This window comes from Trachurus japonicus, chromosome 6 (genome assembly GCF_045865225.1).
Source record: "Trachurus japonicus isolate A0001 chromosome 6, Traja_1.0".
NCBI lineage: Eukaryota > Metazoa > Chordata > Actinopteri > Carangiformes > Carangidae > Trachurus > Trachurus japonicus.
Window position 1 is genome coordinate 34,249,355 of NC_140912.1, and position 25,868 is coordinate 34,275,222.

Here is a 25,868-nt window from a genome sequence, read left to right on the forward strand (position 1 = left end):
TTAGGCAGCAAGTCAGACACAAACGTAGTTGGGGAGCCTCTCTCAATTTTCTCTGGCAGACCCACAATTTTAATATTTTGTCTCCTCGAGCGGCCCTCTAGATCGTTCACTTTAGCTTTCAGTAGTTTGTTTTGTGCACACAGGTCATCGTGGCTTTTTTCCAGGTCGGCCAGGCGTCCATCAAACTCACCGTGCCAGGTTTATAATGCGGGAGGTGTTGGAGGCGACGGCAGTTTTAAGCCCAGCGAGAGTTGTCTCCAAGTTGTCAAACCTCGCGTTCATCGAGTTTTCCATCCGTCTAATGGCCCCCAGGATGGGCGACAGAGAGGGCTCCTCGTCTAGTGCATCTGTTATAGCATGCACAGGGCTGGTGGAGCCAGGTGAGCTAGCGTTAGCATTAGCAGGCTCGATCGATGGATTGTCTTCAGTCTCTGAGAGAGACTCTGGTGTTTTTGGAGTCGGTTTCCTGGTTTTTAACCATTCTTCGAGATGTTAGAAACGGATTTCACCGTCAAAAAGTGCAGAAAAGGAGAGTTAAATACTTATATCAAGTTGTAGTGGAGGAGCTGATGGAAAACACAACCTACTACATCGCTGGCTCTCTAGCGCCCCCCTTCGTTTTTTGGTTTTAAAACCAAAAACCAAAACCAAAAAACCAGCCTGAATTTTAGTTTTTTTGTTTTTTTGTTTGAAACGGAAAACCAAATTACCAGCTTACTTTCGTTTTTGACAGTTCTGTTTGAAGTAAAAATCGAATAGCCCCCAAGTACATGGACCTAAAAACACAGTTGATGCATCTGATGACAGGACGTGATGATGTGATAAACATCTGAGCTTCAGCTGATCTTCTCTGAGTTTGACAGGAAACATTGATCCTCATCACTCTCACAGGATGGATGGGACGTTGAAGCAAAGCTTGCTCACTCTATATTATCACTTACGTAAAGTCGAAATAAAAATAATGAGGAAAACAGAAAAACTCTGTTTATGTGAACTACTGATCTAAACTATGGATCAATAATTATATTAATCATGTCTGGACTCACCGAGCCTTCCTGCAGTTCCTCACAGCTGGGATCAGTCTCAGTCGTCCTGATCTGATGTGTTGTACTTGTTCAGGTCGAACTCGTCCAGAACCTGCTCTGACATCTGCAACATGTAGGCCAGAGCTGAACACTGGATATCAGAGAGTTTCTCCTTTGATCTGTTCTCTGACTTGAGGAACCGTTGGATCTGCTGATGAACTGACTGGTCCTTCATCTCCGTCAGACAGTGGAAGATGTTGATGCTTCTGTCAGGAGAGATTTTATAACTCTCCATCTCCTTCAGGTTGCTGATGGTACTCTGGATGGTTTCTGGACTGTTGTCTGTCTGACCCAGCAGACCTCCTAACAGCCTCTGGTTGGACTCCAGAGAGAGGCCATGAAGGAAGCGAACAAACAGGTCCAGGTGGCCATTTCTACTGTTCAGGGATTTCTCCAAGACTCTCTGCAGGAAGTCATCCAGGGTTAAATCTATACCATTATCAGAAAATTGTCCACCTTCTTCTTCTTCTTCTTCTTCTGATTCTGAATCTGAATCTGAATCTGAATCTAAATCTGAAGACAAGTCACTGTTATGTTCCTTGACTTGTTCTCCCAGGAACTTCTCTAGGACCTGTGTGTTCCTGTTGCTGAAACAGTGGAACATGTAGACTGCAGCCAGAAACTCCTGAACACTCAGATGAACAAAGCAGTAGACTGTTTTCTGGAAGATCACACTCTCTCTTTTGAAGATCTCAGTACAGAGTCCTGAGTTCACCAAGGCCTCTGTGACATCCAGACCACACTGCTCCAGGTCTTCTTGGTAGAACATGATGTTTCCTTCCTCCAGCTGTTCAAACGCCAGCCTCCCCAGCTTCAGAAGAACTTCCCTGTCGGCCTCCGTCAGCTCCTGTGGACTCGTCTCATGTCCTTCACCGTACTTGTTCTTCTTCCTCTTTGTCTGGACCAGCAGGAAGTGTGAGAACAGGTCAGTCGTGGTCTTGGGCAGCTCTCCTCTCTGGTCTGTGGTCAACATGTGCTCCAGAACTGTAGCACTGATCCAGCAGAAGACTGGGACTTGACACATGATGTGGAGGGTCCTGGACGTCTTGATGTGTGAGATGATTCCTCTGGACAGATCTTCATCACTGGACCTCCTCCTGAAGTACTCCTCCATCTGGGCGTCAGTGAAGCCTCGGACCTCTGTTACCCTGTCAACACATGTAGGAGGGATCTGATTGGCTGCTGCAGGTCTGGAGGTGATCCAGACCAGAGCCGAGGGAAGCAGATTCCCCTGGATGAGGTTTGTCAGCAGCACGTTGACTGATGACGTCTGTGTGACATCAGACACAACCTCCCTGTTGTTGAAGTCCAGTGACAGTCGGCTTTCATCCAGGCCGTCAAAGATGAAGAGAAGTTTACAGACAGCCAGCTGCTCTGCTGTGACCTTCTGTAATGTTGGATGGAAAACATGGAGCAGCCTGAGAAGACTCAACCGCTGATCTCTGATCAGGTTCAGCTCCCTGAACGAAAGCAGAACCAGCAGACTGACATCTTGGTTCTCCAAGCCCTCGGCCCAGTCCAGAGTGAACTTCTGCACCGAGAAGGTTTTTCCAACGCCAGCGACGCCGTTGGTCAGAACCACTCTGATGGGTCTCTGTTGGACAGGTGAGACCGTAGAAACGTCCTCTCTCTGTTGGACAGGTGAGACCGTAGAGATGTCCTCTCTCTGTTGGACAGGTAAGTCTTTAAAGATGTCGTTGCACTTGATTGGAGTGTCATGGAGGGTCTTCTTCTTGGACGTTGTCTCCAGCTGTCTCACCTCATGTTGGGTATTAACCTCTTCACTCTGTCCCTCTGTGATGTAGAGCTCAGTGTAGATCCTGTTGAGGAGGGTTACACTTCCTGTTCCACTTCCTGTTCCCTCAGTTCCTTCAGTCACTCGTTCACATCTGCTCCTCAGACTGATCTTATGTTGATCTAAAACCTCCTGCAGACCACGATCTGCTGAGAGAGAAGAGACAGAGTCAGACTGAAGACAGAGAGTCTGACAATCTGATCAGATTATTTTCATCAGCTGCAGAAAAACTACAGACAACAAAGAGAAGGTTTGAATCATCATCTTAAATGTCAGTGCTGTGTGATGGAACAATGACTCTGGAGAAAACAACAGGTCCTGGTTTCACAGATGATCACATCAGACAGATGTTCAGTCTCACTTTGTATACAGCTGCTCTGATTGGTTGTCTGCAGCTCACCTCTGGTTCTGGGTCTTTTTCCACACTGGGGACAGGAGGGGGGTCCTGAAGAACCAGACTGGTCCCAGTCTGAGGTGAAGCACTGTCTGCAGAACCGGTGTCCACAGCTGGTGGAGACTGGATCCTTCAGGACGTCCTGACAGAGACCACAGCAGGACAGCTGCTGGTCCACAGAGACACCACTCCTCTTCCTCCTGTCAAGACATTTCTGGATCAACAACATGTCACAGCTCCACATCTGAGCTCTGATTGGTTAACCACTTTAAAGGGGGCGGGGCTTCAGTAAGCAAAGGAGCAGAGAGAGAGAAAGTAGAGGAAGTGTAGAGAGACATTTTCTGGTAATGTCACTTTGATCAATGTCAAGTTGTCATAATAAAGTCATCCCAAACAAATTTTATGTCAAGTAATCATGACAAAGACATTTCCAGGTAATGCCACTTGGATTAATGGCAAGTTGTCATAATCAAGACATCCCAAACAATGTCAAGTTGTCATTACAAAAACCGAATGACACTTAATGACAGCAGTCATAAACGTTTATAACATTGACATAATGTTATAAACACGTTCGTGACTGTGTTATGACAGTGTCATGTCACTCTTATGACGATACTTCAAGAAAAGTGTTACCGTTCTGTCTCTACAGGAAGTGACCTCTACTGCAACACTTCACTCAGTTCACAGCTTGGTAACATGTCTCCTACTTTGTCTCTTGTGGTCCAGGTTCACGACTGAGGTCTGGAGGAAGTCCAATGGACCGGTCACTCCTCACAGACCAGCAAGTGGGTCCAGATCCAGACTTGAAGTCAATAAGTTCATCTTTGGACCAGTCACTCCTCATGGACAGACAGATGGATCCTAGAGACTCTGCTCTCAGTCTGTTGTTCTGACCTCTGCAAACACAAACATGTTTATATTCACATCACATTGATCACTGATCAGTTCTCTGATCACAGATGCATTGTGGGAAGCCTCCAGTGTCGTCAGCGTCCAGCACCACACACTGTAGTGAAGGATGGAAGCAACACAGCAGCATCATAGACCACAGTGTGGAGTCAGTCAGTCATTAACTGTGTCCAGTGTCCAGCTGCTGAACATCTGTCTCACCGAGTTAAACATTTTGGTAAATTGGCCCATTGTCATAATCCCTATAGTCATAGCAGTAGGTTTGTTACCTTTAATTGTCGGTGCAAGCTATTTTTAGAACGGCAGAGCAGAGCCGTGAGCTGCTCAGAGCTACGCTATCGAGGCTCATTATGGGATTTCTTGGTTTCCCTCATCAAACTCATCAAATACACAATCCAACAACTCCACAACACTCTGGTGGACAAGTTGTGACCTGCACATTCACCACGCTATGAGATAATAACACAACGTTACCACACAGAGTTGTTTTAGAGGGAAATACAGAGACTGCTTGATGAAAAACTGTCCCTGAAGGCAATCAGCGGTTTTGAATGAATTTCCCTCTACAACAACTCTGTGTGGTAACGTTGTGTTATTATCTCATAGCGTGGTGAATGTGCAGGTCACAACTTGTCCACCAGAGTGTTGTGGAGTTGTTGGATTGTGTATTTGATGAGTTTGATGAGGGAAACCAAGTTTTAGTTTTAGTTTAGTTTTTATTATGGACTATTCTTCCTGGAGTCCAGACACTCATATATGACAATCAAAACATAATACAATAACTGCATTAAACCAAGAAATCCCATTAGCCTCCATAGCGTAGCTCTGAGCAGCTCACGGCTCTGCTCCGCCGTTCTAAAGATAGCTTGCACCGACAAATAGAGGTAACGAACCTACTGCTATGACTATAGGGATTATGGCAATGGGCCAATTTGCCAAGATGTTGAAAAATCCCTTTAAATTGCTAATTTGGCAATGAAGTACACACAGGTCTGTATCCGATCTCTTAGAGCGCTTTCACGCGGCTAGTTTGATTATTTAGTCTGCACCAGACAGTAAAATTGTTACATTGTAGCTACATACTGCTGAGTGGTGTGTGTTCACACATGCAAACGAACAATAAGCGCCAATTTGGACTTTCACAATGGAGACACTGTAGGGTTAGGGTTAGAACACTGTACAATTAGCGTGATACAGCTCATAGATGTTCCGTTCATTAGCGGCCCTCTCTCTCTCTCTCGCTCTCTCTCTCTCTCTGTGTGTGCGTGTGTGCGCACGGTGCGACCGCATGCGAGAGAGACGGCAGGTGGAGGGGCAGACTGGCAGAGATGATAGATGTTGAAACTCGGTTTCTTTTTTTCCGTGAGAGACTGTTGCGGGCCCAAACACACCCCACTTTTCAATGAAAATGCACCGGTAGGGGGGACCGTACCAGATGTTGGCATTTGGTGCGGAATCAAGCGGACTTGCGATTGATTCTTTCACACAGACGAAAACAAACCTAACTAAGAGCTTTTGGTTTGAATGGACTGTTTAGTGCGCACCAACTGCTGTTGGTGTGAAAGCACCCTTACTGTGATTCTGGAGGTCGAGGTCCAGACTTGAAGTCAATAAGTTCATCTTTGGACCAGTTACTCCTCATGGACAGACAGATGGATCCTGGAGACTCTGCTCTCAGTCTGTGGTTCTGACCTCTGCAAACACAAACATGTTTTTATTCACATCACATTGATCAGTGGACACACACACATTTCCTCTTCTGTGACGTCACACACACTTCAGGTTTCTATCTGGTCTCTTACTGTGAGTCTGGAGGTTCATGTTTGGACCGGTCACTCTCCAGAGACTTTGATCTGTCCTCCTGTTCCTCCACATTAACACTCATCTTCAGGACTTCAGTCAGTCTGAGAGGGAAACCAGTAACACACACACACACACACACACACACACACACACACACACACACACACACACACACACACACACAGAATCAAGACACACCCAAATCCACCGAGGACAAACTATAATCACGTCCTTGTTTGATCCAGTCGTTGACCTCCACCACTCATAGTACCCAAGATGGCGGCTGTGTTGACGTGTTGACAAGCCTGAATGCGGCATCTACGTGTATGTATCTATGACTTTGACATTAAATCCATGTTCATCCAGTCACCGTGACCTTTGACCTTTGATGTTTGTTCTGAGTCTGAAGAAGTTGTGTCGAGGTGAATCTGAGACAATGTGCTGACGTATGTACGGACTACGTCTGACTCTTCTTCCTTCCACAGTCCACACAGACACACTGACTCTCACACTCTGACACAACAACAACAACAACAATAATGACAAAAATAATAATAATAAATAATAATAATATATGTAATAATATTGTTGTGTTGACACTCACTCGTCTCAGACTTCAGTTTCTCTCCTTCTGCTCCGTTCACTCTAAAATGGCGTCTGAACATTTTTACTTTCACTTCCTCCTCAGCAGTTACAGGAAATCACACAAGTTCATGGCGACAGAGGGAGGGGAAGTCTCTTTCTACAGTAGAGTGGCGCCACCTGCTGGGTAACTCCTGGTATTACACCTGTATGGACAGGTGAACTCTGACACCATGAATAAACAGTGAGCTGAGATCCAGCTGTGGTAGAAGAGCTGCTGAGAGATTTAAAGACACTCCACTACAAGTTACAGCGCAGTCTGTTCTCTGTCTTATTCATCACACATGTTGTCATCAACTAATTTGTGTCTCAGTGTTGTAACTTAACTCGCCCCGGTCTGGCAACACGACCATATATGGAAAACACAACCACAACTAAATGTAAGTCCACACAGAAACCAGGAGGATACAAGGAGAATCATGATGAACTCCTTTTAGAAATGCACTCATTGACATAATGTGTTCCCTAGCCCCTTACCCTAACCTTAACCATTACTCTTAACCTAATTTAAACCTAATTATAACCTAAAGTCTTAACCCTCAAACAGCCCTTGGAAAAAGTGAGGACCGGCCAAAATGTCCTCATTCACAAAAATGTCCTCACTCTGTTGGTTAAAAACTCTCGATGGTCCCCACAACGTAGTAAATACAAGAACACACACACACACACACACACAAACACACACACACACACACACACACACACACACACACACACACACACACACACACACACACACACACACACACACACACACACACACACACACACACACATCTTACAGGTGTTTTTCTGTGGGGAACAGAAGCTGATTGTGCTGAGTTCATCTCTGACTCTGGGATTAGAAAGAATAAATGATCATGTGTAACAAGTGGGCGTGTCACTGGTGGCCAATCACATTATCAGCATTATTTTCATCTCTCTCTCTGATTGGTTCAGGACGGCTACTTGCTACAGTGGACCTGATGTGTTCAGAGGAGGAGGAGGAAGAGGAGGAGGAGGAGGAGGAAGAGGAGGAGGAGGAGGAGGAGGAGGAGGAAGAGGAGGAGGAGGAGGAGTTTCTAATCTTGAGTAAAGCTTGACAGTGATTTTAAACTGGACCAACAGATCAACTCTGTCGTCAAAACCAGTTTTTGAGTCCTGGTTCTGGTTCTGGTTCTGGTCCTGGTCCTGGTCCTGGTCCTGGTTTTGGTTTTGGTCCTGGTTCTGGTCCTGGTCCTGGTCCTGGTTCAGGTCCTGGTCCTGGTTCTGGTTCTGGTTCTGGTCCTGGTCCTGGTCCTGGTTCTAGTCCTGGTCCTGGTTCTGGTTCTGGTCCTGGTCCTGGTCCTGGTTCTGGTTCTGGTCCTGGTCTTGGTCTTGGTCTTGGTCCTGGTCCTGGTCCTGGTCCTGGTCCTGGTCCTGGTTCTGGTCCTGGTTCTGGTTCTGGTCCTGGTCCTGGTCCTGGTCCTGGTTCTGGTCCTGGTCCTGGTCCTGGTCCTGGTCCTGGTCTCCGTGGTCACCTCCCTCATAGGTGAAGCCGCAGCAGCAACGAGCATCAGGCTGAGCAGCAGAAACAGGATGGAAGGTCTGGGGTCGACTGATGCCTCATTCATGTTCAGGGGTTCAGTCGCCACTCTGCTAAAGGTGCAGTTCACGTATTACAGAACGGTCTCTGACCTGGAGGAGTTTTGCTGCGTTCAAAACAACTCGGAGGTCGGGATTCCCAACTCGGAAATGTCCGACTTCCGACATCATTGCGTTCACGCTGCAGGAACTCGGAAGAAAAGAAACATGGATACCTGAAGGAAGTTTGGCGTATTATTGTGGCTCATCGCTGAATACGAGAAATAAATGCAGCAGTAAATGATGTTTATTTTGGAGGAGAGGAGACGCCGCAGATGAGTGCACATATAATGTTACAGCCTCGATAACAGTTTAACGTTATTTCCAGACCGCAATTTCACACCATACAACAATCACAGCTTAATATAAAAGTATTTCATACAGGCTACTGCAATAATACACAAACATATGCATTAAAACCTCAACAAATAACTTAAAATGTCTAAATTCTAACCGTTTAAGACGAGGGCCGCCATGTTTTGATGTTGTCGTGACGTCAAGTTGGAAAGTCGGAGCTCTGATATGATACCCGAGTTCCCGACCTGTAATTTCCGAGTTCGACGCCGTTCAATTCATTTTTTACAACTTGGATCTATTTTTTTTCCGACTTCCGAGTTGTCTTGAACGCAGCATTAGTGTGTGTGTGTGTGTGTGTGTGTGTGTGTGTGTGTGTGTGTGTGTGTGTGTGTGTGTGGTGTTTTATGTTGTGTAGTCGACCAGTCTCTGCTCCTCAGTCTCTGAAACACTGAATGTTTGTTCATGTTGCTGCTGTTGATCTGTATGTGGCTGATTTGATGCTTCTGCTTTTATGGAGGTGAAGTATTTGATGAATTAAAGGGAAAGTTAAAGGTCAAAGGTCTCTCTTCTCTCCTCCCCCTCTCGCTTCCTCCCTCCTCCCTTCTCTCTCTCTCTCTCTCTCACCCCTTCCCTCCTCCCCTCTCTCTCCTTTCTCTTTCTCTTCCTCCCTCCCTCTAAGTCTCTCTCTTTCTCCCCCTCTCTCTACGCTCTCTTTCTCCCCCTTCTCTCTCTCTCCTCCCCCTACTTCCTCTATCCTCTCCCTCTTTCTCTCTGCCCCCTCCCTAAGTCTCTCCCTCTTTCTCTTTGCCCTTCCTCCCTCCCCCTCTCTTCTCTCTCCCCCTCTATCTTCCTCCCTCCCTCCAAGTCTATCCCTGTCTCCCTCTCTCTCTCTATCCTCTTCCTCTCTCTCTCCTCTCCTCCCCCTCCCTCACTCTCTCTATCCTCTTTCTCTCTGCCCTTCTTTCCCTCCCTCCCGCTCTCTTCTCTCCCCCTCTATCTTCCTCCCTCCCTCTAGGTCTCTCCCTGTCTCCCCCCTCTCTCTTCCCCCCTTCTCTCTCTCTCTCTCCTCACCCCTCTTCCTCTCTCTCCTCCCTCCCTCTCTCTCTCCCTCCTCTTCCTCTCTGCCCCCTCTAAGTCTCTCTCTCTCTCCTCCCCCTCTTCCTCTCTCTATCCTCTCCTTCTTTCTCTCTGCCTCCATCCCTCTGTCTCTCCTTTTCTCCCCTCCCACTTCCCCTCCCTTTCTCCCCCCTCCTCTTTCTCCCCCCTCCTCTCTCTCCTCCCCCTCTTCCTCTTCCTCTCTCTTCTCTCTCCTTCCTTTACTGTAGTGAAGTTGTATTTTGATGATGTTTTATTGTCCAATCACGTCCCATCGTTTGTAGCTCATTAACAGCGTCACATGTAAACGACACTAATAACCATTAAACATTAATTATCTAGATCTAATAACTCTGAGACCAGATTGACACAGTGAAGTCAGTGATGTGTAAAAAGCTGCTGTAACTCTGATCGACCACCAGGTGTCGCTGTGTTCACATGTCTGAAGCTTCGTCAGGTTTTGTGAATGAGTTTGTGTCCTGGTTTAATGACTCATGACTCTTCAGGCTGCGTTCAAAGAAACCGGTTTTTCTCAGACTCCAGTGAAGTGGATCTTCTCCTCCGTCTGTTTCAGTGCACGTTGGTGACGGTGAGGACGACTCACGTCACGTTCAGGTGAGTCAGGAGATCTGACGCTGCTCGTCTCCTGACGTCGGATCAGACCGAGGCTTCATGTGTGTGTGTGTGTGTGTGTGTGTTCTTGTTCTTACTACGTTGTGAGGACCGGAGAGAGTTTTTCACCAGAGTGACGACATTTTTGAGAAGTGAGGACTTTTTTTTTGGCCTCACAAAGACAGCAATACAAGAGTGTGTGTTTCTAGTTCTGGTTCTTTCTGGTTCAGGTTTAGTTCTCTGTCCTGATCTTCAGACTGTAGATGTTCCCTCTCCTCCCTCGCCGACACCGACAGGACAGAAAAAAAAAAAAAAAGTCTTTATATCCATGTTAAGTTCTGAAGTTGTTAAAAAGATTTGATGTGGTGAAAGTGAAAAAAAGAGAGAAATGAACTATTACATGTTTTATTTTAACTTTTCTACTGATACTGATGTGGTTGGTGTAGAAGAGTGATGATGTTGTGCTATGAAGGGAGTTGTCCTCAGGGTGGCAGCAGAGGCTGGTTAGACTGGTTGACCTCTTGACCTGTCTGCATGTCGGCCATATTGAAACGTGTTCCAGGAAACAAACCTACAACGAAGCTCCTGAGTCCGTTTTTCTAGAATATCGTAATGTAACGATTCTTACAGTTCAGTCTCCTCCTCCTCCTCCTCCTCCTCCTCCTCCTCCTGCTCCTCATCCTACTCCTCAATGTCCTCCTCCTCCTCCTGCTCCTCCTCCTCTTCTTCCTCCTCCTCCTCCTCCTGCGCTTCCTCTTCACCCTCCTCTTCCTCCTTCTCCTCCTCCTCCTCCTCTTCTTCCTGCTCCTCCTCCTCCTCCCTCTCCTCCTCCTGCTCCTCCTCCTCTTCTTCTTCCTCTTCCACCTCCTCCTCCTGCTCCTCCTCCTCCTCCTCCTCCTCCTCATCCTCCTCCTGCTCCTCCTCCTACTCCTCAATGTCCTCCTCCTCCTCCTGCTCCTCCTCCTCTTCTTCCTCCTCCTCCTCCTCCTGCGCTTCCTCTTCACCCTCCTCTTCCTCCTTCTCCTCCTCCTCCTCCTCTTCTTCCTGCTCCTCCTCCTCCTCCCTCTCCTCCTCCTGCTCCTCCTCCTCTTCTTCTTCCTCTTCCTCCTCCTCCTCCTTCTCCTCCTCCTCTTCTTCTTCCTCTTCCTCCTCATCCTCCTGCTCCTTCTCCTCCTCTTCCTCCTCCTGCTCCTCCTCCTCCTCTTCCCCCTCCTCCTTCTCCTCCTCCTCCTCTTCCTGCTCCTCCTCCTCTTTCTCTCTCTCCTCCTCCTCCTCCTCTTCCTCCTCCTGCTCCTCCTCCTCCTCTTCCTCCTCCTCCACCTCTTCCTCCTCCTTTTCCTCCTCCTGCTCCTCCTCCTCCTCCTCTTCCTCCTCCTCTTCCTCCTCCTCCACCTCTTCCTCCTCCTCGTCCTCTTCCTCCTCTTCCTCCTCGTCCTCCTCCTCCTCCTCCTCTTGCTCCTCCTCCTCCTCTTCCTGCTCCTTTTCCTCCTCCTTCTCCTCCTCTTCCTGCTCCTTTTCCTCCTCCTTCTCCACCTCTTCCTCCTCCTTTTCCTCCTCCTGCTCCTCTTCCTCCTCTTCCTGCTCCTCCTCTTCCTCCTCCTCCTCCTCTTGCTCTTCCTCTTCCTCCTCTTCCTCCTGCTCCTCCTCCCCCTCCTCCTCCTCCTCCTCTTCTTCCTCATGTCAGAAGTGAATGTCTTATAAATAAAATACAACCACACGACTGCACACATGCCTTAGAGATATAATGTATGAACATGTTTCAGGTGTTAAAATACACTTTTAAATGCAACATGGTGGTTAAAATAATGTAAAGTTAAGTTTTTACACGTCTGTGAACGAGGAAGAGAAAGGTTCCGACCGGAAACTTCTTCTTTTTTTTTTTTTTCCCTATGAGCTTTATTGAAAACATTGTACATACAAAGGGATGTACAGAGAACAGGGTTGTACATACAATCAAACATGAAACATCAGACAGGTGCTCCAATATGTATCAATAAACATAAATAATAAATACATCAAAATAAAATCAGGTTGTTTTAAGCAATATTAGAAAACATAAAATCATGAAAAAAATAACATATGGTATGGTAGCCTATAGATGAAAAGGAAAAAAAAGGGAAATAGAATGTGTAAGCTTTATTCTACTTCTTTATTCTTTGAAAAATCTCTCATAAATATCTATGGATGTGATGCTTTGTTTAGTGTCAATTAGTGTAAGGGATTTCATGTACTCTTTGAACTCAAGCAAGAAACTTCTGAAGTTGGGTGAGGTTTTGGAGTGTTTACATTTATGTATGTGAAATTTGCCATACAAAATGAATAAGTTTATAATAAAGGTGATGTCCTTTTCTTCCGACCGGAAACTTCATGAACAGAATAATAATAAACAGTGACATCATTTCCGTTTCATGTGTGATTTTTATTTATTTTTTCAAAGCTTTGTTTCACATTACAAAAACAGTTTTTCATAATAAAATGCAGTCTATAAAGCATATCTATATTATACGCCAGGGGGAATTTACAAGTTTACAAAAAAATGTTCAAGTTTTCACATATATTGAAAGTCTTAATCACTTTCTGGCTGCTTGAAAATTTGATGGAGGTTATGTATTGCTTGAGCTCACCGCTAAGAGCAGTAAAGGAAGGTTTTTTTTTAATGAACTTACATTTGTTTATATGAAATTTTGCCATTAAAATAATAAGGTTGATAATAAAAGTTATGTTGGCTTTTTCCTTGTTTTTTTTCAGGTCAGGGAGCCCAAACAGTAGTACATTCCTCCAAAACAAAATAAAATCACCATCAACATTGATAGCAACAAAATTACAAATATCACTCCATAGTTTTTCACGTGTGATTAAAAAACTAAACCTGACAGTTCTGGCATTTATTCATAATCTCTTGTTCGACAACACATTCACTGTAAAACCATGAAAAAAACATCCTTTCATTGTAATTTGCGAAAATAAACACTTTCATTTTGAAATGTAACTGAGCCTGACACCTAAATAATATTTATCTTTTCATGTTGTGGTTGTGGTTGTTTTAGCTGCTCTGCAATGATATTCTGATGTGTTATGACTACATGTTGAGTCTTGAAAGAGCAAATATTGAAAAGAAAATGAAAAAAACGTACAGGAAATTATGTGTGTTAAGTTATAAAATAAAGGCTAGGGTTTCTTTTGTAAATCATACTTATCAATAATACTAAATAGTTTAATTAAATGGCATCTTTCTGTTTAATAAGACTGAGGGCGAAAAGAAGAAATTTGTTATAAAACATGTATTTTGGTCTTTTGCTGTGTTTTGTTGTGCACGGCAAGTGGATGTGGCAGTAGGCTACTAACAGTAACACAGTAAAAATACTTACAATAAAAGTAGTTTCTGTAGACAGTATCAGAGTAAAAGTACTTCTTTCAAGGTATCACAGTGAATACTATAATATAGGAGCAGAGTAAAAGTTTCTATAATTACAGTATCACAGTAAAAGTATTTAGTTAGGAGTTAGTGGAGTAAAAGTACTTCCTGTACTTGAGTGACAGGTGAAGCTCATTGTTCCTGTTTGACTCAACACCTTTACCTGTGACTGGATCACTGATGATTGACACATTGAAGCTGCTGCAGCGTTTTCTGAGTCTGTGATGTCATAGATGATGTCATACGTGATGATGTCACATCCGGACAGGTTCACCTGCTGCACTTTACACTTTATTTCACTCCCACAGTCTCATCAGCTGTGGAAACAGCTACAGATCAGACTCACTGCAGAGTCTCCAGTCGAAAGTCTGGACTCTTCACAAGATCACGAAGCTGCTGCACAGATGAAGAGCTCAGGATGTTGTCGTAGGTCCAGTTGTCTCCTCCTTTCAGCTCCAGTTCTCTCAGGTGGGAGGGGTTGGACTTCAGAGCTGAGACCAGAGAAGAACAGCTGATGTCTGACAAACTGCAGTTCCACAATCTGAATAAAGAATAAAAGAAGACAATGAAACGAAGATCATCACCCCCACACGCACGCACGCACGTACTCTCTCTCACACACACACACACACACACACACAGCTGCAGTGATCAGATCATTGATTATTGATCAGACTGAGTGAAATGAGCTGAAAGTGAAGAGTCATTGTCAGTGTGAGAGAAGAACAAGTGGAAACATGAGACAACAACTATTTCAAACGTCCTTCATTCATGACATCAAAGTCAATGATTCAAGTTCTGAGTGAAGATCAATCAGGTTCAGTTGTGGATCAAAGATCTAAGATCTACAACAGTAACAGTCAGTGAACTGACCTCAGAGTCTCCAGTCTACAGTCTGGACTCTCCAGAAAACCACTCAGATGCTTCACTCCTGAATCCTGCAGGTCGTTGGAGTTCAGGTCCAGGTGTCTCAGGTGGGAGGGGTTGGACTTCAGAGCTGAGACCAGAGAAGAACAGCTGATCTCTGACAACCTGCAGAACCTCAATCTGAATAAAGAATAAAAGCAGTGAGTTGAGGACAAAGCTCCTTGTTGACAGCGTTCAGTGTCTCATCATCTGTTCAGAGCTGAAGAAGCTTCAGAAAGAACAAGTTTAGAAAATCAAAGTCCAACAGCTGAAGCAACAGGAAGCAGGTTAAACAGTCACATAGAGAGAAAACAGCTCATTAATATTCATGAGAAGCTGCTGCTGCTTCAACACAGACGCAGTGACTCCGCCTCTTCACCTGTCAGCTCCACCTGTGGCTCCATCCAGACAAACTCATGTTGTGCAGCCACATTGATCAGAGATTTACTGACCATGCTCAAGACAACACACATGTGAGGCTCAACTCTGTTACCATGACAACTAACGTGTAGAAACACAGGTGGAATGAAGCTCAGAGACAGAAAAACCTGAAACACACCTGCTTATTATGGGATGTTGGCTTTGACTGTAAACATCACAGAGCCTCAGGAAAGAGGTGGAGCCAGCAGCTATTGATTATAGATCAGTTATTGTCTGATACATCACATGTGTTTCTGTAGTGGAGGTGAAACATGAAGAGAAACAGAGACTGGACTAAAAACCAGTGAGGTGCAGTCAGGGCTTTGATTTATTCACTTCATCTAAAGTTGGATTCTTTTGGACTTTCAGATAACTTTACTACAAGTTCAATGTGTCAGAATGTGGTGATTTTCATGGTCTAATAAAAGCCAGTAAACAGAGCTAGCTTCTGTCCAGGCAGCAGCTGCACAAACCACTCAGCCATGTGTAGTATTACAGAGCAAAGGCCCAGAGCTGCTCTGCCTCTTCTGTCAGTACGGTGTGTATGTGGCTGTTTGCACATGTGCAGTAAGTTCCCACAGAGAGTTCACATGGAGGTGAAGAGGCACAACGCTACGCTGCCTCTTAACTTAACTGCACCATGTCTGAGCTGCACTTCTGTTCACGTTGCCTTGGTGAATGGTCAACACACAGACGTGTCCCCTGGCTTTTTAGCCTCCAGCAGTTTAGCAGCTAATTCAACTGCAGTGATGCTCCACTGGAGAGGTGAACACCTCAAAGGGCCCATGTTATGCAAAATCCACTTTCTACAGGTTTTGTAGTGGTCCTATGTGTTCCCGTGGCCTTTCTATGACGCCTGGAGGTGAAAAAAGTCTCTTCACTCCCTTAATTGATTTCTACACTTTTTTGAGATCGTGACTCCACCTCCCGGTACTTCCTTATACTCCCCCTGGGCCAGTCTGGAAAAACGTGAGCTCCGCCCGCTGACACTTTTCTGGAACAGCGACCCCCCCCCCCATCCACACACACACACACACGCTCTCTCTCTCTCCCTCCCGTCCGTCATTTGACATGAAGATGCGGTAGATACGGGAGGAGCGGTCGGTACCGCAGCGGCCAGATGATCGATTTGAATCATTGACTGAAAAACAGCCGCATGTCATTAAAATGAAATCGCGGATCAGAGAATATTGGAATGATACCGCTTCTCATCAGCGCAGCGGTCCGACTCCTCATCACGGAATGAGAGACATCTGAACGAGGAAGTCTCCTCTCCTGGCGCAAAACCACCTCAATATTCTCATCAGTCCATACAACAGTGCACCGTTTGTGCTGCTCCTCAGTTTCACTTGTTTTTTTTTATTTGACAGTTTCACACAGAACTTTCTGATGGTGGTAGGAGTCTCTCCATGTTTCTCCTTCTGCCACAGTAAAAAAGAAAGAAGGAACATTTAGCTACATTTTTTCAGACAAGATGCCAGTCTCAGAATTTTTTTTTTTTTTTTTCGGAAATCAAAGCCCGACCCCTGTCCCAATGTCAACACTGGCACATGTACCTGTAGTGAAAACCACACCCTCTCCCCGTGACAGGTGTGGAGTGGACGTGGTTTACACATCTTATTTGCATTTCAAGGTGCAGACACAGAAATGGCTCGTTCGCAGGAGAGCTCTGGAGAGACACTTTTAGATTACTGAGATGTAGAGCTGCAGATTGATTTGGGGACAATACACTAGGAATACTATATTGTAGGACAACTTAGAACCATGTGAAATAGTTGAAAACCTTTAATGAGCTTTCATCTGAAGAACAACAGCAGCTTTTATCTGACGGGAGACCAACGCCTGAGCTACGATAGCTAACAGTTAGCAAGTTTTAACCTATTCTCTCTGACTCTTAGACACTTTTACACACACACACACACACACACACACACACACACACACACACACACACACACACACACACACACACACACAGACACAGCCCAGGTTGTGTGTCTTCTCTGTTGTAAACCTTGTAATAACAGCTTGTTGTGTACAGTTAACATCCTTGTTGCTCAGGTCTGAGTGTGGATTGTGTTAAAGGTTTGTTGTGTGATGTGAGCGGTGCTCCAACATGTGATCCTGTTATTGATCTGAGTTGTGTGTTAATAACAGCTGATGTCAGGACGGCATGGATTGTGGGGAAAAGGTGTTGCACATGTTTAAGACTTGGATCTGTGTGAACCATTGTGCATCAATGTGTTTGTTGTGAGGTTGTTGTGTGATGAGCTGTCTGAGGTGCCGACCCCCCACAGTCCTGGTCTTGGTCTGTGAGCGCCTGCCTACCCTGTCCTACAGCCTCAGTGTGGATCAGTAGAATATCAGCCTCATGTCTGCAGCTCAGTATCAACACAACTTTCACATCACATTCATCTGAGCACAGAAATAAAACAGAGTCTGACCTCAGAGTCTCCAGTCTACAGTCTGGACTCTCCAGAAAACCACTCAGATGCTTCACTCCTGAATCATGAAGGTTGTTCCAGGTCAGGTCCAGTTCTCTCAGGTGGGAGGGGTTGGACTTCAGAGCTGAGACCAGAGAAGAACAGCTGATCTCTGACAAACTGCAGTCCACCAATCTGAATAAAGAATAAAAGAAGAAGATGAAATGATTGATGATTGATCAGATGTGTCCTGATCAATGATCAGTGTGTAAATGAGTAGAGGGACTTTGTCCTTGTGTTGTTGTGGATCATCATCATGTGGCCTTCTACACACATCATCCACATGTCAGCACAGATTCATCAGCTGCTGCTGACCTCAGATCAGTCTGTCAATATACAATCAATATCTGATCAATACCTGTTGGACTAAACACTGACTACAACTCTCTGATTCAGGACTGAACTGGATCAAAGACACACACACACACACACACACACACACACACACACACACACACACACACACACACACACACAGAGGATGATAAACTGTGTGTGTGGTTAGCGGTTGCATGACTTCAGATTTTTTAAAGTCGACTCTAATGTTATGAAAGTCGAGTCGACGTCGACTAGTCGCTGATGACGTCGTTCATATTTTCCTGTCATAACTAAAATCACAGGAGGAGGGAAACGCTTTGCAACAATCTGTATCCACTGACTGGTTGATAGAAATCAGTACAGAACAGCAGGTAAATAAACAACCAGTTGTAAATCAGTTTTTTTGTAACATACACTCCTATAGAAGTGAAAAGAAAATACTGGAGCTACTGTGTGTTAGGGAGGAAAACGACACAAGCAAAGGTCTGTAAGCCAATCACCATCACAGTCCTGCTCAGTCACAGTTTTTGTTTTTCGATTCTGGTTGATTGGTTGTTATTGTTTGTTGTTGTGCGCGACATAAAGCTGCCTATACGAGCAGAGTTTTTTTTTTTGCGCTACATTCACAACTTTCTTTTCATCAACGACCTGTGGAACACTTGCGTGCCGATCCGTGGAGAGCGATCAAGGATCAACACTGATCTGTTTCCAGTGCTCGTGCCCAAAAGGCAAAGGTAGAAGCTATACACAACCTAGAAAGTCAAAGTGTTGTTTTGATGGGCTTGTGTGTTGTTTTTGTTGTCTTTTTGTTTTGTTTTGTTTTTTCTCTGTCTTATGAATATGTCTGCTATGTACTGTTGATAATAATGATAATTATTATTAATCTAATGTTACTCCCGGGAAAAGGGTGGGGTCAAGGGGAATGGATAAATGGAATTGTAATGAAATAAAACAAAATAAAAAATTGATTAAAAAAAAAAAAAACACTGATCTGTTGCTCCACTACTCCCTCCCTCATGATCATCCACATCCTCAACTAGAATAAAATGAATAACCAAGTTTACCAAGGCCGTGCATCAGCAACAGAAGACAATTTAAATCAATTAGGGTGACGGATTAGTTTCATTCAGCCACTCAGCTGTTGTTTCAAGCAGTTAGCAAGTTGTAACCTACTGACACTTAGACACTTTTACACACACACACACACACACACACACACACAGTCCAGGTTGTGTGTCCTCTCTGTTGTAATAACAGCTTGTTGTGTACAGTTAACATCCTTGTTGCTCAGGTCTGAGTGTGGATTGTGTTAAAGGTTTGTTGTGTGATGTGAGCGGTGCTCCAACATGTGATCCTGTTATTGATCTGAGTTGTGTGTTAATAACAGCTGATGTCAGGACGGCATGGATTGTGGGGAAAAGGTGTTGCACATGTTTAAGACTTGGATCTGTGTGAACCATTGTGCATGAATGTGTTTGTTGTGAGGTTGTTGTGTGATGAGCTGTCTGAGGTGCCGACCCCCCACAGCCCTGGTCTTGGTCTGTGAGCGCCTGCCTACCCTGTCCTACAGCCTCAGTGTGGATCAGTAGAATATCAGCCTCATGTCTGCAGCTCAGTATCAACACAACTTTCACATCACATTCATCTGAGCACAGAAATAAAACAGAGTCTGACCTCAGAGTCTCCAGTCTACAGTCTGGACTCTCCAGAAAACCACTCAGACCCTTCACTCCTGAATCCTGCAGCTTGTTGTTTCTGCTCAGGTCCAGTTCTCTCAGGTGGGAGGGGTTGGACTTCAGAGCTGAGCCCAGAGAAGAACAGCTGATCTCTGACAACCTGCAGCGCTCCAATCTGAATAAAGAATAAAAGAAGAAGATGAAATGATTGATGATTGACCAGATGTGTCCTGATCAATGATCAGTGTGTAAATGAGTAGAGGGACTTTGTCCTTGTGTTGTTGTGGATCATCATCATGTGGCCTTCTACACACATCATCCACATGTCAGCACAGATTCATCAGCTGCTGCTGACCTCAGATCAGTCTGTCAATATACAATCAATATCTGATCAATACCTGTTGGTCCGTTTGAAAAAAAATATATGAGATTTTCTTCTTCTGATACTATAATCCAGTAGAACTTTTTTATTGCCTACCTGGAAAAAAATATTTAAGTAACACATTATTTAACCTTTAAATAATGTTGAGGGTCCAATGTGACAGATTTTTACATTTAGGAACAGTAAAAACACCCTAAACATTTTTACTCTGACTTTAACTCATTGAGTGCCGCGCTCCTTTCCAAAGTTTTAGTCAAGTGTACCGGCAAATTAGACCATATTTGACTTTTTATTTTAGAGCCATAGTGTATTCTATATTATTGCCACCAACACATACTGTAGCTCATTTGAAAGGTTTAACTTTATCCTTCAAATGGCCACAAACCGTTTGTTTCTACGTGCCTCCGTTCCTGAGAAAAGTCAAGCTAAACATGGCTGGGTTTCACCAAAATCCCTCCTTTTTTTCTAGAAAAGGAGATAGAGCGTCTTTTATGAAAGGTGCGCTGTTTGTGTCTGTCGCTCTTCAGACACTCGCATTTCTGGATCAAAGGGCTCGTATAAGATAAATATACACAACAATTGTTGTTCTATTCACAAAACCACCATCGGGGGCGGGGGGGGCGCCACTAAACGGCAATAACACAGACGCACCGTGCCGTGTCACAGCCTCTCGCCGCGGAACGTGAGGCTCTGCCGGCCACAGCGGCTCGCGAACACCGGTCCCGCCGGTGGTCGCGGTCCGTCTGTGGTACGGGTCGGTGGTGCCGGTCTGCTTTGGTCCAGAGACCATCAGATTTTACCGCGGGAGGACTTTGGGGAGGACACGGTGTTGCTCCAGATGAAGACCGGGCGGGACAGTGGGCTGAGAGCTTCCTGGTTCAGCTCCCAGCTGCTGCAGCCTCGCGGGCAGTGTTGCCAACTTGGCGACTTTGTCGCTAAATCTGGCGACTTTCCAACCCCTCTTGGTGACTTTTTTTGTCAAAAGCGACTAGCGACAAATCTAGCGACTTTTTCCCGTGATATTACAAACGTTTCTGGACCTGAAATCACGTTATCACAGCTGTTTTCAACGAGCAGCGGCGCTGCCGCGGGCACTCACAGGTATTCAGCCTACACACAGTAGTGTCACGGAGCTGCCTCCGCTGCATTCAGAGACGCACTGCTCCACGCCACAGACATAAAGAGCGCCGCTGGCCGCTGCCGCCGACAACCGACAACCCCCCCCCTCCCCCCGCTGAGATAATGACGTCATTTAGCGACTTTTAGCGACTTTTACAACAGCCAATAGCGACTTTGCTTACTGAGGAGTTGGCAACACTGCTCGCGGGTGAGAGCAGAGCAGCTGCTGCATCCACATGCAGAACTCCGTTTGCAGAAGCTGAGTTATGATAAAAACTTCCAGATCATGAGCTGTCATGTGACTTTGATCGTCATCTATTTCAGTTCTCCTCGTCGTAGAGTCCCCAAATTTACATATAATGTGTATTAAAGTGTCTATTTTCATAATTTAAAAAAAAAGCAAAAAACGAAAAATTTCGTTTTTGGCACTCAACGCATGGGAACGAAAAACGAGAAATTACGTGGTTGGCACTCAATGAGTTAAGTTGAACTTGTTCTTGACCAACACAACAGATAGCTCCATGTTGCCCCTGTGTGATGTTCAGGGACAGGTCCAGACAGTCTGAAGACAGAGCTCTGAGGTTTAAGTCCTATAATAATGAGATGAGATGAGATGAGATACACGTTGTGACGGTTTTTTTTTAGTACAACTTTTATTTTTAGTGCTAGGGGTGCCAGTCAGGCGTCTGAGTCCTGACATTAAGTCTGTGTCAGACTTGAATTCTAACCCCCAGAAAGGATACACACTTAATCAATACCCAATAATTTCGGATAAGCATGTAACCTCCATTTAAAACATCTTTAAACACTGTACCCAGCACAAGAACAAGAAAAAACAGGACACAACCAAAGCTTATTTTGTTTTCTTTTCCAAAAAAATGTATTTAAATGGTCCATAAACAATAAACAAAGTTCTTTTAATTACTGTTTGTCTCAGTTCAATCTACAAAAAATCCGATCTTCAGCAAAAACAGAAAATATCAGGGAAAACCCAAGGCAGTCATAAAAAAAGGAAAAAGCCAAAACAAAAGTAATCCAACAAAAATCGATCAGTAATTACTCACGCACACCAGAGGGGGGAGTTGTCAACGTGCACCAGTCAGTCGTCAGTCAGTCAGTCAACAGTCATCTCCAGCGGGACCAAACGGGAGGAGATCACGGATCGTCACAGGAACGGAAGCGGCCGAACGAGGCGAACAAACAGGATTAACTACCACTCTTTTACTTTTCCTCCTGCACTAGGCTACCATACTGATACTAGTATTGGTATCGGTACAACACTAGTTACATTTAGTGCATATAGTTAATTAATAGCTTGTTATTTTGTAGCCTGTATTCGTAACTGTCCAAGATGGTGGGGGGCCGTTTCACAAATTGGGCAGCAACAGAGATATGCACGCTGAGAGCCGGATCATCATCATCATCATCATCATCATCATCATCATCATCATCACCATCACCACCACCACCACACTGACCTCTGAGTGACCTCTGACCCTTCACCTTCTACCAGCTGCAGTAACATGGAGTCACAATCAGTCGCTGCTTCAAACTGAACTTCACACATTTGAACTGAACACAGACAAAAGTCCAACAGGTCCAGTCAGTGAACTCACCTCAGAGTCTCCAGTCTACAGTTTGGACTCTCCAGTCCAGCACACAGAACCTTCACTGATGAATCACTCAGCTCGTTTTCACTCAGGTCCAGTTCTGTCAGGTGGGAGGGGTTGGACTTCAGAGCTGAGGCCACGACTTCACAGTGACTCTCTGAGAGTTCACAATCAACAAGTCTGTGAAGAGAGAAAATATCAAATGTGTCAGAATCAAATCAGATGAAAGCTGCAGTAAAAACACAGTTGATGCATCTGATGACAGGACGTGATGATGTGGTGGACACCTGAGCTTCATCTCATGACTGAGTTTGACAGGACACAATGATCCTCATCACTCTCACAGGATGGACGGGACCCTGAAGCAAAGCCTGCTCACTCTATATTATCCCTGACATAATGTTTTCAACGTCAAACTAAAAATAATGAGAAAAAAAGAAAAACTCTGTTTATGTGAACTACTGATCTAAACTACTGATCAATAATTATATTAGCAGTGTTTCCACTGCAGGAGTTCCTGGTAAAGGGAGGGTGTAGGAACTTCTACAGGAACCGTCCTCTCACTCGGCCCTCTCGGTGGTCGTGTTTCCACTGCAGAGTCGGACCCCGCGGCGACGTCATGAGTTTCGATCGCCGCTTAATCGCTGTGCTATAATTTCGACCGTGACGTCACCAAGGGCAGGTCACAAGCACATGCACAAAAATCACAACAACAACAACGAAGAAGGATGGAAGGAGCTGAGGCGGTAGCCGCGTTTCTGGTTTGTGTGTTTGTGCACATGGCGGCTGATTGTAATCCTGCTTGAGGTTTTTTTTTTTTTTTTTTTTAACTTTTCACGGCATTGTTTTGCGGCGTGATGGATCCCCAGTGTGTCGAGGTGCGCTGATATTTTCATTTCGCCGCGATGACTCAAACCCCCTCTGAATCTCCTCGGTGCTGTAGACTGCAATCAATGTCTGCACCTCATCGTCGCTCCATTTGTGTACATCTTCCTGCTGTTTTCTTGTTGTTTACAGCGGTGTCTGCTAGGCTAATGCTCCCCTTCTGATCCCCTTTTTAAAAATGCCGGTTGTTTTGGTGCTTTCTGGTAGCGTCAGAGCCTGCTCTAGCTTTAGCCAATCAGCGCCGGGTTAACCTCGAGCCCCACCCAGGAGCTTTTCAGGGCCGAACGGAGTACCTGCCCTGGAGTAGGTACTCCATTGGCCCCCGTAAAAGTTCCTGTAAATGGCCCTGTGGGGGAGGTTCCTGCAGTGGAAAAAACGCACCTACGGGTCTGGCCCCATAAAATTACCCCGAAGTTACTGCAGTGGACTCACCGAGCCTTCCTGCAGTTCCTCACAGCTGGGATCAGTCTCCGTCGTCCCTCTTTTGATGTGTTGTACTTGCTGAGGTCCAGCTGGTCCAGAACCAGCTCAGACATCTGCAGCATGTAGGCCAGAGCTGAACACTGGATCTCAGAGAGTTTCTTCTCTGATCTGTTCTCTGACTTGAGGAACTGTTGGATCTGCTGATGAACTGACTGGTCCTTCATCTCCGTCAGACAGTGGAAGATGTTGATGCTTCTGTCAGGAGAGATTCCGTAACTGTTCATCTTCTTCAGGTGGTTGATGGTTCTCTGGATGGTTTCTGGACTGTTGTCTGTCTGACCCAGCAGACCTCCTAACAGCCTCTGGTTGGACTCCAGAGAGAGGCCATGAAGGAAGCGGACAAACAGGTCCAGGTGACCATTTCTACTGCGGAGGGATTTCTGCAAGACTCTCTGCAGGAAGTCATCTGGGGTCCCGCGTGGTATCCACAGGAACTTCTTGAGGACCTTTGTGTTCCTGTTGGTGAAACAGTGGAACATGTAGACTGCAGCCAGAAACTCCTGAACACTCAGATGAACAAAGCAGTAGACTGTTTTCTGGAAGATCACACTCTCTCTTTTGAAGATCTCAGTACAGAGTCCTGAGTTCACCAAGGCCTCTGTGACATCCAGACCACACTGCTCCAGGTCTTCTTGGTAGAACATGATGTTTCCTTTCTCCAGCTGTTCAAACGCCAGCCTCCCCAGCTTCAGAAGAACTTCCCTGTCGGCCTCCGTCAGCTCCTGTGGACTCGTCTCATGTCCTTCACCGTACTTGTTCTTCTTCCTCTTTGTCTGGACCAGCAGGAAGTGTGAGAACAGGTCAGTCGTGGTCTTGGGCAGCTCTCCTCTCTGGTCTGTGGTCAACATGTGCTCCAGAACTGTAGCACTGATCCAGCAGAAGACTGGGACTTGACACATGATGTGGAGGGTCCTGGACGTCTTGATGTGTGAGATGATTCTTCTGGACAGATCTTCATCACTGGACCTCCTCCTGAAGTACTCCTCCATCTGGGCGTCAGTGAAGCCTCGGACCTCTGTTACCCTGTCAACACATGTAGGAGGGATCTGATTGGCTGCTGCAGGTCTGGAGGTGATCCAGACCAGAGCCGAGGGAAGCAGATTCCCCTGGATGAGGTTTGTCAGCAGCACGTTGACTGATGACGTCTGTGTGACATCAGACACAACCTCCTGTTGTTGAAGTCCAGTGACAGTCGGCTTTCATCCAGGCCGTCAAAGATGAAGAGAAGTTTACAGACAGCCAGCTGCTCTGCTGTGACCTTCTGTAATGTTGGATGGAAAACATGGAGCAGCCTGAGAAGACTCAACCGCTGATCTCTGATCAGGTTCAGCTCCCTGAACGAAAGCAGAACCAGCAGACTGACATCTTGGTTCGCCAAGCCCTCGGCCCAGTCCAGAGTGAACTTCTGCACCGAGAAGGTTTTTCCAACGCCAGCGACACCGTTGGTCAGAACCACTCTGATGGGTCTCTGTTGGACAGGTGAGACCATAGAGACGTCCTCTCTCTGTTGGACAGGTGAGACCGTAGAGACGTCCTCTCTCTGTTGGACAGGTGAGACCGTAGAGACGTCCTCTCTCTGTTGGACAGGTGAGACCGTAGAGACGTCCTCTCTCTGTTGGACAGGTAAGTCTTTAAAGATGTCGTTGCACTTGATTGGAGTGTCATGGAGGGTCTTCTTCTTGGACGTTGTCTCCAGCTGTCTCACCTCATGTTGGGTATTAACCTCTTCACTCTGTCCCTCTGTGATGTAGAGTTCAGTGTAGATCCTGGTGAGGAGGGTTACACTTCCTGTTGCCTCATTTCCTTCAGTCACTCGTTCACATCTGCTCCTCAGACTGATCTTATGTTGATCTAAAACCTCCTGCAGACCACGATCTGCTGAGAGAGAAGAGACAGAGTCAGACTGAAGACAGAGAGTCTGACAATCTGATCAG

General features: G+C 45.6%; 2 protein-coding genes and 1 pseudogene across 3 annotated transcripts in view; all 3 read right to left on the reverse strand.

The window, feature by feature from the left end:
* The window catches only part of LOC146986534 (uncharacterized), a 1,046,957-nt gene that overhangs the window by 384,875 nt on the left and 636,214 nt on the right, over nt 1-25,868 (reverse strand). The gene's annotated exons all lie outside the window — the stretch shown is intronic.
* Nucleotides 1,251-3,790, reverse strand: LOC146986541 (protein NLRC3-like; annotated as a pseudogene). Its single transcript, XR_015036036.1, has 2 exons — nt 3,242-3,790; nt 1,251-3,029 (listed from the first exon to the last, which is right to left on the reverse strand). The product of XR_015036036.1 is annotated as a protein NLRC3-like (transcript).
* LOC146986542 (protein NLRC3-like) lies at nt 16,516-25,806 on the reverse strand. The gene is made up of 4 exons (XM_085780382.1): nt 23,884-25,806; nt 22,573-22,746; nt 17,423-17,596; nt 16,516-16,534 (listed from the first exon to the last, which is right to left on the reverse strand). Exons 1-4 carry the CDS (start codon nt 24,921-24,923, stop codon nt 16,516-16,518), a joined length of 1,407 nt encoding a protein of 468 aa, XP_085636508.1. The 5' UTR covers nt 24,924-25,806.

What these genes read in the sequence shown, in the direction of transcription:
- LOC146986542 (XM_085780382.1), bottom strand. Translation starts at nt 24,923, where the DNA reads ATGGAGGAGTACTTCAGGAGGAGGTCCAGTGATGAAGATCTGTCCAGA. An exon ending in AGGAACTGCAGGAAGGCTCG is followed by an intron (nt 22,747 to 23,883) that starts GTGAGTCCACTG and finishes CTCTCTTCACAG; the next exon opens with ACTTGTTGATTGTGAACTCT. An exon ending in TGTAGACTGGAGACTCTGAG is followed by an intron (nt 17,597 to 22,572) that starts GTGAGTTCACTG and finishes TTCTTTATTCAG; the next exon opens with ATTGGTGGACTGCAGTTTGT.